Here is a 14,808-nt window from a genome sequence, read left to right on the forward strand (position 1 = left end):
AATAAACCATGATCTTTAAAAATGTATTTATATAATATGTAATGCTAGGACTAACATTCTTCAATATAATTTCAATATAATGCTCAAATTGTTTTTAGACCGCCAAGTTTAAAGCGTCAATGAGAAAACTTGACATGAAGGGCATATTAGAAGAAGGGTTACTCAGAAACCTTTGGAGAAAGAGTGATATTGATTTGAACAACTTTGAAACGTTTGTAGAGTTGATGAAGCAGTTTAGTTTTCTTTGTGACAGAAAGACTTCTGAGGTAAAAAGGGCGTAAAGAGACGTATGCACATGTCGTGCTACAAAGTCAGTATCAGGCAGTTAATCAATGCATTCAATGTTTTTTTTCATGACACACTTAGGCGAGACGACAATGAAAAAAATCTTTCTTTTGTATAAAAATTAGATAATGAATTGCTTTTTCAAATGAAAAATTAGATATCAGCTTTCAATGAGTCATAATTTGGCTGTAGTTCGTCTACACATTTTTATTACTTCACTTTTTTAAAAGTAAAAATCCCAATAGAATTTAGCATTATGTGAATTACTATAGGAATAGTAATACGTAAAATAACGTTTGCCATATGTCGATATTTTTTAATTATTTTAAGTTATTAGATAAAAGTAATATACAAAGAAAGCTATACAATAATGATTACATGTACACTACTTGTTAACAGGCCTCAGATGAAGCTCGTTCTTTCTTTGTTCCATTGCGACTTGCACTTGAACACACGTCATCCGATAAAAAGAGACAGGTAGATAGTTATGGGACGCGCGCTATCAGTATTTACCACGGTTTCTGTGGCTACCTGCCTGACGAGTTGTTTCCAATGATAGTCACTGAGTTTATTAACACGTTTGAAGGAGAAACAGACCCAGAACTGGCACATGATCGTGCAGAACTCTACTTTGATCAACATCATCATGTAGTTTTGTCTGTAGTCACGTTCAACCGAAAACGAATACTTAAGGTATAAATAATCTAAATTTCAGTCTCTGGTTTTAGTTATTTTATAAAATACCGTACACAAAACAGTTTAGGTATTTATTTAATTAATTTATTTAATATACCTGTTAAAATATTCTGCACAAATAAAAAAATGGGGTTTATGTCAGTCATTTTTGATAAATTTCATACTTTTAGACAACACTTATAAGAAGAGAAGCAATCAATGAAGCAAAGATAAGCCTGGACCGAGAACCTTCTTCGGAAGCATGCAAAACTGTATGTAGAGATTCCTTTTTCATTTAAATGAACAATAATTGTTATCATGTAATTATGTGTTATCCCGTGTCATTACGTAGGCATTCTTTAAGTAAATTCTGACATGCTGACCTTTCAGTTGCGAGATCTTCAATATTCAAGATTTGATTTAAATGTCAAATAAAAATAAAACTATATTAAATGTGTTTTTATCGAGTTGCTAGTAGGGCGAATTTTATTTGTTGGTTTTGCTATTTCATTTACCTAGTCAGTATTTAGCTTCCGAGAGAAATATGTGTTTTTGCTTAGATTTTGAATACACGCCTTTGTTTGTTCCAAACAATCATCAGTGATTACACATACATACTAATGCAGACTCTACCTAAATTTTATTATTTACATTTATGGTTAATTTCTTTATTAATTTTTCTATAATTATCTTATTGATGTAAAAATGAAGTAGAAAGTAATGGTTAGAGCACAAGTTTACATTCGTTAAAGATGTCCACTCTCCTTAAAATCTAGGCCTAAAAATGCAGTGGTTTATTACAGGTTTTGAATTTTCTTGAGGAGTCATTCAAGCGTTCCCAACAGGGCAGTAGAAGAGGAATCAAATATGAACGATGTATTCCTTGTTTCTGTAGCAAGAATTCTACTGAGAATGTACACATTCAAACGCTGGGAAAGTTTGAGAAGGACATGCTTCCATGCGGAAGAGAGGGAATGCATGTTGTACGTTACAAACGACTATTTGGAGGTACGAAAAACATAGGCATGCACATTCACATTTAAACAAGTTCTCAGCTTGTAACTATTGTAACTATTAAAAATAAATGAAAATTAAAAGTCAAAAACACTTGTAGCTAAGTTACAAAACAGTAATTCAATATTTTGAACTTTACTTGGATTATCATCGTCATTATCGTCATAATCATAAACCATTTTTTTTTTTCAAATATGCTCCTCAATATTTTACTTTAAAATGGGTCAGTCCATCGTGATGTCTAACTATTATTTCTTTATAGTTATTTTCATAGTAACGTACGACATTTAAATATATGTTTTTTTTTTAAATATAAATAATATACATACATATACATTGTACTCGCATACATGTCAGGATGACAAGTAGCTTACATTAATCAAATATTGATTAGAAATCCTAGGCATATGTCAACATACCTACATACATACACACTCACGTTAATATTCGCATACTCATACCTATATGTGCAATACCCACACTTACACAATAAGCTTAAATTGGGGCCTAAAAAAATGAAGAAGTTATCTACATACACATAACTCCATAATGCCATTTTATTTATTTTTGTTTTTGTTTACCTTTTAAATTTTATTTAATAACTTTCTGTTATAATACTCTATTGAAAATAAGGTGGCAGTGGAATTAAGCTTCCATTTACCAATTTACCAATGTGCTTTAACGCTCGAGCCTTGTATATGCAGAATGCTCCAAGACTACAGATATCATCTAAAAATCTGTTGCCTGTACCTAGTACAATGTTATGAAATGACAGTGGTGTTTCTAATTTGAATCTATAATTAATAAAATTCCACATTACTCTTGCTTCTTTACATTCAAAAAAAATAATGTAATTCATCATCCAGTACATTGCATTCAATACACCGATTATCCTTAACCATCATATATTTAAATAATAATTTTCTTGTAGGTACAATCATGTGAAGTAATTTAAAGTTCAATTGCCTAATTACATTATCCTTATTATTTTTTAGTTTACTGCGCCAGGTGTGTATCCAGTCTCTGTTTTCAGTCTTTAACAAAATTTCCCATTTCCGTTGGGTTTGAACAGGAGGCTTCGCAGTACTCTTTTATAACAAACAATAAATTTGATTTGTTGTCATTTTTAGAATGGGGTTTCAAATACTTGTATGCTTGGGCATATCCTTATTACTTACTACATTTTTTGTTAATACACGCTTCCACTCTTTAAGAATGGCTTTTAACAAACATGAACATTCTCACATCCAGTTATGTTTGGCATTCAGTTTATACCTAAGCTCAAGAGATGGGAGAAAATTGTTGTTTTTTATGATGTCTTTAACCTTTAATATTCCTGAGTTTATCCAATTCCGGTAGTATACAGAGTTATTATTTATACACACAAATGTGTTTCCCCATAATATTGTTCAGCAATACCACTGAAACATTTGGGATATAAAAACTGCATATCATTGACATGTGACATTGCCTTTAAAATAGAAATATAGAAGGGGGTATTTTAATACATTGAGGTAATTTTGTAAAATTTGAGAATTGGTGCAATTTTCTCAAAATATTTTAATGGTAGGAATTTCCATTTCGCCTTCTCGTTGTCGTGTAAACGTTTAAACCACTTAACTTTAAAAGCCATTACTTGCGACTTAAAATCAGTCACTCTAAGACCCCCATGTTCGTAATCTCCATACACGGTACTTCTTTTTATTTTATATCTTTCATTTTTCCAAATGAACTTAAAAATAATTTTTTCAACATCTTTGATAACACTTTCTGGTACCTCAAGAATACCAGCATTATAAATAAGCTTTGATAATGCAAGAGTTTTAACGATCGTTAATTAAATGTTTAATAAACCGCAGCGAAGGCTCGTGCTGAATACTTTACATCTGAAGTTAATTTCAGATATCAGATTATTTAGATCAACAGCTAAACTAATTCATTCTTTCGTGACCTCAAACCGCCTGTTGTTTTATATTCTTTCTTACCGACTGACCTAATGCTTGATCCAGAATTACGAAAAGACTATGCTGCCTCTTTAATATATTGTCTGGGCATTATTTAGACTAACACGGCTACAAAGGCTTACGAGAATACAATTTATATATAAATTCTTTTGTAATAGATTTTTTGGCCACTTTGGCGCTCTAATGAATTGGCCACAAAATTAAAAGTGTAACTGTCCTCTGAATATGAGTTTTCCAATGGAGGGTTTGTAGAAGCATTGATAATCAGTATTATTTTATAATTTTTTTTTAGATCGAAGTGTAGCAGCACCGAAGGAGGAGGCATATGCTAAAGGTATATATATATTATATATTAGGCTTGTATCATAAAAATATTATTAATAAAATTTCCTTTCAATTTTGTAGCTACATTTTTCAGTGCAAGTTTTTTTCTTCCGTATATATAGACGGTAAGGTAAAGGTAAAGGTACGAGAATAACCAATAACTTGCAGCGTCGTTGTAATGAATTGCGTATGGGCGTGATCCGTGACTACCTAGCAGCTGTAAAGAGGCGCTTCATGGTAGCTACATGTTCACATCATTCCACGACAGGGGCTGAAATAAACCATGACACTGGGGTAACCCACCACTCTTCCGAAAGATGTAATGGGTTCTTTAAAGTGCACACGAGCCAGATGTATACAGTCCTTATTCGACAAGACTTGGTTCTACCAACCGAACCATGGGCGAATAGCGGCTGGAACCAGCGCCGATGTTAAGGCTGTAGCTAACGGCGCCCCTGCCTTACCGCTCGGACACTCGACTCGCCCAGACGCAACATATTACGCAAATTTGAGTTTGATGATTACTCAAATGTTTTATTTATTACAGGTTTTGGAGTAGAGGAGTCAAAATTTGCGGCAATACTTGTAATGATCTCAAATGATATCGAAGACCTAACGATTTGGAAAGTAGCACTCAGTGATCACATTAAGAATGCTGACACTTTACAGAAGGCAAAACGCGCTATTCATCTGTTTGATGCATTGATTGACAGTGAAGATCTAAAAGCCTGGGATATTGCATTCCTCCTAGAGACCATCAAACTAACAAATGTACTTCGTCTGCGCAAACACATCCCAAACTGTCCATGCCTTAAAAATATAAAGATCACTTACTTCTCAATGTTCAGGCAATCTGTGATGGATTTTGGAATGGATCTTACAGAACATGACATTGGTTCAATTGCTTTCAGATATAAGTCTAAGCTTCATCGTCACAAGTACGGTAGTGACAAATGGTCACTGATAATGGACTTAGAAAGAAGCCTAATTTTGGCTGACGATGATTTGTCATTTGAGGATTTCAAATTAAGCTTAGAGCAGATGGAACTTGGGCGACTGAACAAGTGGCTAAAGCGCTAGTGTAAATTATTGTTCTAACAAACTTGTAAATAATCAATACAGGAACAGCGCGCAACAATATTAGATGTCCAACGAATCCTTCCTGTCAATCAAGCTTAACTACTGACCAATAAGAACATGTTAATTAATAGCCAGAAATATGCGCATGTCCCAAAAACGTTTACATTACGTTCTCGTTATGTGGGATCTTAGAAACAATCACCAAGATTTTACTATTCCGCTCTACTTTTCAGATAATGTGCTTTGAAAAAAAGCTATATAATTTTGTGTGCGCCAAGGCTTCATTGAAATGTATTCTTTAATTTATCCTATTTTAAACTATAATGACATGCTGTATGAAAATTAATCTGGCTTCAAACCAGGATACTCAACAGCCACCACAATGCTAAAAACAGAAGGCTGGCTAAATTATATTGATAAAGGAAAATATATAGGACTAAGAATATTCTAATCAACAAACTTAAATCCTTCCTTCTTCATAACAATGTTATCAACTGGTTCAATAACTACCGTATCTCTGAAACCGTATTCATATTACTAGTGTAAATTGGGCTAGCTCTGAATACAGCACCTGAGGAATCCCACAGGAGTCAATACTGGGACCTCTCTTATATGTTAATGAATCACCCACATGTATGCTGATGATAACCACAATTTATTACTGTACATAGATGAAGATATTGAATATCCAACAATTGATAATGATATGATAAACATTAAAAGATGGCTCATATATATTAAGCTAAAAAGTTTGAATATAAAGAAACATTTAATATTTGATAATAGGCACTAGGCAAAAACTATCTAATATATCTGATGTACTAATTAATATAAACATAGATGGAGACTCAATCACCCATGTTGCAGTAGTAAACATCTTTGTGTAGTTATAGATAAAAATCTGTCCTGGTGCTCCCAGATAGACCATGTAAAAAGCAAGGCTCCGCAAAGCCTATATTATCTGAAAAAAGCTAATCAAAATCTTCCAAATGCAAACTTTTTTTTCTATGCAAACTGCATAAATCACTTATGGCTTCCCATGTTGAATATTGTCATGTCATATGGGGGACTTTCAAATAACACTCAAAGCAAAGAGCTCCAAATACTCCAAAACTTGCAGCTAAAACAATTACAAAAACATCAAGAAGTGACTCCCAGTACACAAGCTCTGCAAAACCTTAAATGAAAGAACTTGGACGAAAGACTGTTCTTAAATGAGGCCATCACTATGTATAAGATTATGAATAAACTTGCACCTTCTTATTTATGCAACAAATTTATTATCGGAGATAATTAGTACAAAATTAGAAGTAAACCAAAATTACTATTACCAAACCAAGATCTGATTATAAAAATAGGCTTATCAGGTAGGGGTGCAAACATGTAGAATGGTATTAGTGAAGACCTAAAAAATGTTATAAATGTCAATTTTTTTTTTAATTGCTACCATGTAAACACCTATTTCTTGTTCATCCATTGTGATATTGCATTTCTGTTTACAACTATATATTAGCTAATGATTTTGATTTTAAGTTTAGTTTTTAATTAAGGTTCAGTAAGTGCCTTTTAGATAATTTTTTTCATTTTATGTTTTTATGATTTAGATAGAAGGCAGACATTTTGTAACCGTAACCTATGTCTTTCATGATGCTCTACTGCGAGTGCTTTGCAATCAGGACATTTCGTAACCAAGGCATTCCAGGTCTCAAAGTGTCTAGTTGCGAGGTATCCGTGGCAGTCACTGGGGATCTGGGTTTTTGGAGGGTCCTAGTTACAGAATGTCGACATTTCCATATGGAATAATCGTTGTATAAATGTAATTTTTGGTTTTCTTTAAGTTGTACAGTTAACTAAATATTAGCCTTATGCTACTGTTTTTTAAATTGCTTTCAAATCTGTAAATTTTATTTTGTTAATTTGTTGTTTCTCCTTCACGGACTTGAAGAACAACTATTGTTGAAACAAGATTTCCAGTGCTAAAATAAAGCTAATTATTATTATAATTATAATTATTATAGTCTTTATGTAATGTATTACCCATATAGCATTTTATAGCCCAGTGAATTGCTTAACCTAAATATAATGCACCAATACTTATAATTTGCAAATATAAAAAATATTATGTCACATATGCTCATTTCATTGTGTTACTACATCTTGCGAATAATATCTCTCTTGATCGTTCTGAATTATAATTATAAAGATAGGTCATTGCTTTGCAGTTCATTGTAATTTACAAGATCCTATCACTCACTTTACAGTAGCCATATCCTTTGTTATGTTATAATTTTAAAGACATCTAAAGCTCTCTCCAAACTGTCAAATTGTGTTAGACAAAAACTGTTGTTGTGGATATATTATTGTCATGAGGTGGTGATGTCATCATGACCATATTTAGGCATATCACATGTTTTTGTCCAATACAATTTGAAAGTCTGAACTGGGCTTAACAGCCTTTGACTTTCAAATTGCAGGTTACCATTTACTGGGAGGCTGTTTATATAGTTTTCTAGAAAGTGCTGTCCAGTAAGCCGCGTCCGTCCGGCGTTATAGTCTTGTATATGTGGGGGCGGGGTCAACAAAAGATTAAAACTGTATACAGTAGTTAAATCTTTTTTTTAAATTAATTGAAGTAGTCATTGATGTTTCATTTATTTATTTATTTTTTAGAGAATAAGTGTGTGTATACTTACGATTTTTTACTACATTTTTCGTATGTTAAGGGGGATTTTTTTTTATAGTCTTGTAGTGTTAGCAATTATGTCTTCTTGTTACTCATCGTTTTACTCAATTTAATTTAATTTAATCAAGCTTGGAGATTGGTAGTGCTCATTTCTTACGCAGAATATTCAAAATGTCAGTCCAATGTGGTTTGTTTGCTCGTTTTAACTCTCATATTTTTTCTCCTGTCTGGTAGAAGTTTCCTTAGTTGTTGAACTACAATTTTGGAAGCCTAGACTAAACGCTGAATACAGATCTCCTTCTTTCTTTAGTCGGAATTACAATTTAGAAGTCTTGAAGGATCAGAACCTATAGGCTAATCGTTGAATAAAATTATAATCATCACATGCAACATAAATAGTGGACTAAGCCTTTTTCACATTATAAGATATATTTTACTGTCCATTGGTTAATTTGATATCACTCTCATATACATATATTTATCATATTGCTTACTTAGGCTTTTTTCAATTCTATTTTTATTAGTTTTAATTTGGAAATTGCTAAACGAACGTCGTTGAATAAGATTAAGGTCCCTTTGCGTGCCTCGTTTTGTTCGTTGTATGATGGAAACACGCCGGCCGACACAGTACCGGTTGGTCTATCCCTCCACTATAGTACATTTTTAGGAAACTCTTTTCAGAAATTCCTTGAAAATTACTAAATCATCAGGAAATAAAAAAGTTCATCGAAATTTAAAGTGAAAGGACATTACAGAAATAAAAATTTAAACAGTGATTAAGACAAAAAGTATATTGTAATCACTATAGGGATATATTATTTACGTGATCGGATGCATAATTGATTAGAATTTGCTGAAAGAGCAATAAAGTACAGTAAACACGTATCAAAACAAAAAGCTTGATTCGATAATTTTCTTACATGGGCGTAAATAATGTTGCACGCTATTGAATCGATACTTAAATAAAGTACCATATTCGTGTATCGGGTTTATTCGGCTTGCCCAACGATAGAAATGGAGAGTCTCATACCATGGAGGAAAGAAACCTATATGCTCGTACTACGGTACGCAATCTTTGTTATAGTTAACGTGGTCGCTTTTGTCGCAACATCCGGTAACATAGGCCTGTATCATATATCACCCGGAGAAAATGTGTACGAAGGTAGTGACGTGATATTTGAATATAATGTTTCCAATAGAATAGGCTCGTGGTATCTGAAATTTTACGATAATCGCTCTCGCGTATATATACTCATAGATCCTGTAAAAGAATGTGATATTCCATCAAGATCAGACTGGACATGCTCCATTATTGATCAGGTTGACAGTTGCACGGTATCCATTAAAAAGAAATTTGTAAACGTTAATGATTCTGCAAAGTACACTCTATGCCTCTATTTATATGGATCACATACAGACATACTCTCTGTGTATTTAGATATTCAAGCTCTTCCAAAGTGCTTAAGCTCAAATGTTAGTTATATTTCATTCGAAAATAAAACGGAATGTTCTATGATCCAAGAAGACACAGCGAAATGGTACAGGAACGGTATTTTGCAGTCCAACTCAGAAGTCATTGATGACACTATGTTCCGGCTTATAAGTCAGGGGACGCGCTCTTTTTATTTTACTTGTACAGCAGTTATTAATGGAACTGAGCGATCGTGTAGGCAATCATTAGACATACGTATCAATCATGTTCCGCCTGGATCTCTTGCGGTTGGTGATGTTATCATGTTTCAGTGCGTAGCTACGAGATTTCGCGCCCTATTAAACTATACGTGGTATGTTAATGACTCAGTGGTAAATCAAACACAAACGAAAGCAGGTACTCATATAAATTATATAACTTCGCTATTAAACTCTAAATATTTTGTGATCAGAAATCTAACGAAGGAACTGAATGGAACACAGGTCACATGTACCGTTACTATTGGGAAAAATACGATGTCCGCATCGGTTGTAATCAGGATGGAAAGAAAAACATTGAAGAACACATCATCTGACAAGACATGCATATTCAACAATAAAACAACGTCGGAGACTTCACCAGATTACCGACTGTACTGGCACACATCTTTGGCAGGAAACTCAATTCTTGTGTGTGCTGTGCTTGTGCTTATCTTCTGCATACTTTTCCGTAACAAGGTATATCGGAAAAAACGAGATAGAAACAAATCAGCGCTTATTAAAAGTGGTCACTGCATTGGTCAAGATGGCTATGTTAAGTACAAAACAGAAAATTGTGATGAGAATGCTTATCAAAGCATTGCTGATACTGTGTATACATTTCTGTAAACAATATTTATGTTATAATGAACGATTGTACTCTATGAAAATGTACATGAATGTATGTCTAAACAATAAGCTGTAGTACTATCAAATGCATTTCTAAAAGATGGTCAAAATCCATTTTGCCGAATGCCAGTTTGCCGACTCAAAAACAATGAATCCCAGTTTGCCGAACCCAGGTTGGCGAAAGTTAATTAAAAGAAGTGAAACATTACAGCAGCAGCATAAAACTCACGATGGAATACTCTCCTCTTATTATGGACCTATATTTAATAGGGATATATATATATAGATATATATATATATATATATATAATATATATATATTATATATATATATATATATAAGAAATAAATCAAATCAAACAAAGCAATTGTTTTCATCTCAGAGATCCATGATTATCTAACACTGCAAGAAAAGGGTTGACTTTGTGTAGTGTAATATCAACACTTCTAACTTGAATAGAAAACGAAAAACTTAAAAAAAAAAACATATCGTATCGAGTTTTGCTGGATCACACGAGCTTATAAATACTGTAAAAACAAAAGATCGAGTGCCTCCAAAATTTTATAAAACATAGGCCTACGTTTAATTTTTTGAATATCGAACCACCAATATTAAGGAATATCAAATTCTACGAAGAACTCAAAAAGGTCGAACTCAAAGGAAAATTTGTTTCTTAACGAAATGCACGATTGTTACGCATTCTTGCGACAAACGTTTTACTTTTGATTTCTTAGTTAAGCATTGACATTATATTCAATATTCATATGAAAAGCACACTTGAGGGTGGTGAAGAGTCGAAAGACTACATGAAACGTATATAAATTAACATACGTACGGAAGGGCCGACATATCTCAACAACTAGTCGCAAAGTGTGGTGAATCTCATTTGAATATTGCTTTTATTTACTTTGTAGTTTAAGTTTTGATCGTACACGTCGGATATGGCAAGACTAGACGTTACAGATTTATGATTTCAATTTGATTTTTAGATTTATTATTTGTTTTTCACTTTGTTTCAGTTATTTTTCAATTTATTATTCATTCATTCATTGGGATTTTTTCATTATTCAATTCGGGAATGCGAGGCTAGGTCGTTAAATCAATTGTTTAGTGATCCTATATTTACCGGGACCGACATAAAGCATGCAGTCATGTTGGTACAAATTTCTTCCTGGAGCACCAGGAATGCCAACACTCCAAACGTCAGTATGCTCTACTGTACGGAAGGTACATACAGTTGCCAATTTCTTTTCGCATTGCTTTGAATACATGATTAAATTGTAGTTAATAATGAATTGATATTGTGCTTGGAATCCCCCCATAGACATTAAGTCATATTGGTTTCCATCGGATGCCAATACCCCCACACAATGACTACAATGATCTACGGACCAAGTACATATCAGTGTAGTTAAGTTTTTTTGTAGTTTAAGATGGATTTGTTAAAAAAAAAAGAGAGAAAAAGAATGGAGAGAAAGAGAGTGAATATGAGTAAATGATGGAAATTGACACGTATTCATCTTGCACCACTTGTATTATATGCTATGAATTTTTTATGTTTAACGATTTAATTTTTTTTTAATGAATTGATATTGCTTTGTGCCTACTACACATTGTAGTACATTTTACCTTATGTTATGATGTTAAAAAAAAAAATTAATTGAAAGGGATGTAATGTAGTATTAAGGTTCAATGGTATTAACTTGCATAACCATTGGAATCGATACCCTTCACCTGATAAATGCCTTAAATTGGTTTGACAGTTTTAATGGTCAACTTGAGTATATAATCTAATAATATAACTGGACTTTGTATAACTTTACCCTAGTCAGTTGGACTTGGCCTTTCTCACACTATGACTCTATGATTGTCAGTTTTGAGCCTAAGCTCTGAAGTTTGTGATATATCTTAATTAGCAGTTTTTTGGTAAACAAGTTAATAAATCATAGAGAAAGAATTTCTCTATGATCCAATCAGAAACTCTAAAAGTATGGGATGACTTACTTGAGACATACCCCCATTACCTAAAGTATAATAGGCAAACACCCCATATCACTGAGTCAGTAATCAGTAGTCAGTAGTCAGTAGTTAGATTCAACACAGAAGAAAGTACAGGGCTGAGCTGACTCCACTCTAAAAGGGTTCCCTAACATCTGAAACCTGGAGTTTAGTAGCTGATTGTAACCAACGTACAGTTTGTGTGAATAAAAGTTAGCAGTGAACTAAAAGGAACTGTGTCATACTACTCATTAAAAGTCACCAGCAACCAACTGATATTTAACAATATAAAGCGAAAACCTCAAAAAGAATGAAATGTCGAAGTATCGAGTTTTGTTGGTAGCACGAGCTGTAATAATATACCTCATTACTGTAATAATAAAAGATGAAGTGCCTCTGAAATTTCCTTTCAAATAATATAACTACTTTATAAAGTAATTATGTATATCAGTGAGACTTTCAACTTTCTTGCCATATACAAAATATTAATGCTGACATGCCGTCATTGCTTGACTAGACCACCGTTCCGCAACCTATGGGACGTATGGCAAGCCGTTTTATCATTTACCTCTGAATTGCAGTTAAGTCGAATGCATTACAGTTAACTGTAATTCAATTACAGTTAACTGTAATGCATTCGACTTAACTGCAATACATTACAGTTAAGTGTAATGCATTACAGTTAACTCTAATTCAATTACAGTTAACTCGAATTCAATTGCAGTTAACTGCAATTAAAATTTTGTTTTTGAGTTATGTGTAATTTATTTAAAGTTAACTGCAAATCTATTTCAATTATGTCTATTTTGGCTTAATTCGAAAACATTTGCAGTTAACTTGAATGCATTTCAAGTTAACTGCAAATCATTTCCAGTTAACTGTAATGCAATTCAAGTTAACTGCAATTCAGAGGTTGGTTGTAATTAGCGTTAAGTGAATACGATTGGTTGTTTGCGTTTACGTAATATCAGTGCTATATGGTTGGTCAGCCACAGTTGATTGAATTACAGTTACGGTGTATTTTCATTAAGTAACTGTGATTGGCTGATGTGCTTTTCCGGTCGTACTTGCCCGGTAAAAAACAAATCATCAAAACGGTCGTTCAAATTTAATAAAAATGGCGTCTGATCATTCTGATGATGTACTTTCTACCGTTGGACAAACTGTTCGTAATGTTACTGCAGCATTAGAACAGGGAAACACTGATTATAATCAATTACAGAATAATTTAAGAACATGTATTCGTAATGTAAATAGGATTTCTGCGACGCTAGACCAACAGTCATTGGAGGAAGTGGTACAATCAATACAAGATATGATTGACCATGTGGACGAACTGAGGAGGGTGGTAGAGGGGAGCAAAGGGGTAGGTCTAGGCCTAGAGCGGCAGATGAACAAGGAAAAACGCCGTTTCAACTACCACGTATACACCCTCCTAAAGGTGCTGAAGTGTCAAAAGAATCCTCCCCTTCATCAGTTGTTGCAGATATAGGCCCCCTACTAGAACTACTACCACTGTCAGTACTACTGCCGCCAGTGCTAGCTAAATGATGTCCAGCAAAAGGATTAATAAGTTTTTCTCTAGCTCTAGGCAGTCGATGACGATTCACAGGCGGAAAATTCAGCAGCCAATCACCATCACTTAATGGAAATATACCTTATAAGTGAACATCCAATCACCATCACTTAATGGAAATATACCTTATAAGTGAACATCCAATCACAGTCACTTAATGGAATTCCCATATAATGGTCGATTGCACTTAACTCAAATACAGCAGCCAATCACAATCACTTAATGATGTGTATAAGAGACAGCTGCATCCGCCTCAGCACGGTATATCGAAAATGGAAATTAGGGTATGACTATATTTTTTAGGTTGAACATTATAAATACCTAGAAAGGTTTATATCCAGATCTATTGATGACACAACACATATTGATAAATTTATTAAAAAAGGAAAACGAATTTTATCTTGCATTAAATACATTTTCGCTGAACAGGAAGACTTTAATAGGATTTGCTATATAGATCTTCTTTGGAAAACCTTCGGACTTCCGACTATAAATTATTCAGCAGGTTCGTCTATTGGAAAATTTAAGAACCCTCCCCACTAGTACTTAATTGCAAGACTATTTTAAAAGCACCTTTATGACAAACTTTGATGGCTGTCGGTTGACCGACTCCAAAAATATTATAGTATCATATTATCACCGTGTCCTAAATATGGATGAGTTCAGGTGGCCAATAGATTAAATGTGATACCATATAATAGACCTAATAAATTTATTATAACGGGTTCTGTGAAATACATAAAGAAAGAGATTGACATAATAAATAAAACATTAATTATTAATGCAATAGGTACGAAATGCCTTGCATTTCCTGTTGATTGACTTTTGAATTAGGGTTTCAAGTGAATACCAAGTGAGACTGCAAGCTAGGATGATTTTTATTAAGTCATTTTTTAGTTTATTTATTAGG

General features: G+C 33.3%; 1 protein-coding gene across 4 annotated transcripts in view; it reads left to right on the plus strand.

Annotated features, from left to right (window-relative positions):
• The window catches only part of LOC117123326 (probable serine/threonine-protein kinase pats1), a 16,506-nt gene extending 9,017 nt beyond the window's left edge, over positions 1 to 7,489 (plus strand). For 2 of the 4 annotated variants that reach the window (XM_033269211.1, XM_033269214.1), the window contains 6 exons: positions 99 to 266; positions 685 to 978; positions 1,152 to 1,232; positions 1,764 to 1,968; positions 4,231 to 4,272; positions 4,810 to 7,489. In XM_033269211.1, the coding sequence (XP_033125102.1) occupies positions 99 to 266; positions 685 to 978; positions 1,152 to 1,232; positions 1,764 to 1,968; positions 4,231 to 4,272; positions 4,810 to 5,342 (1,323 nt within the window). In that variant the 3' untranslated portion in view covers positions 5,343 to 7,489. The remainder of the gene's footprint in view (positions 1 to 98; positions 267 to 684; positions 979 to 1,151; positions 1,233 to 1,763; positions 1,969 to 4,230; positions 4,273 to 4,809) is intronic. The other 2 variants (XM_033269212.1, XM_033269215.1) reach the window with 1 other exon arrangement.
• The last annotated feature ends 7,319 nt before the right edge of the window (positions 7,490 to 14,808 follow it).

This window comes from Anneissia japonica, unplaced genomic scaffold, assembly GCF_011630105.1.
Source record: "Anneissia japonica isolate Jap-2015-1 unplaced genomic scaffold, ASM1163010v1 scaffold287732_len518695_cov146, whole genome shotgun sequence".
NCBI lineage: Eukaryota > Metazoa > Echinodermata > Crinoidea > Comatulida > Comatulidae > Anneissia > Anneissia japonica.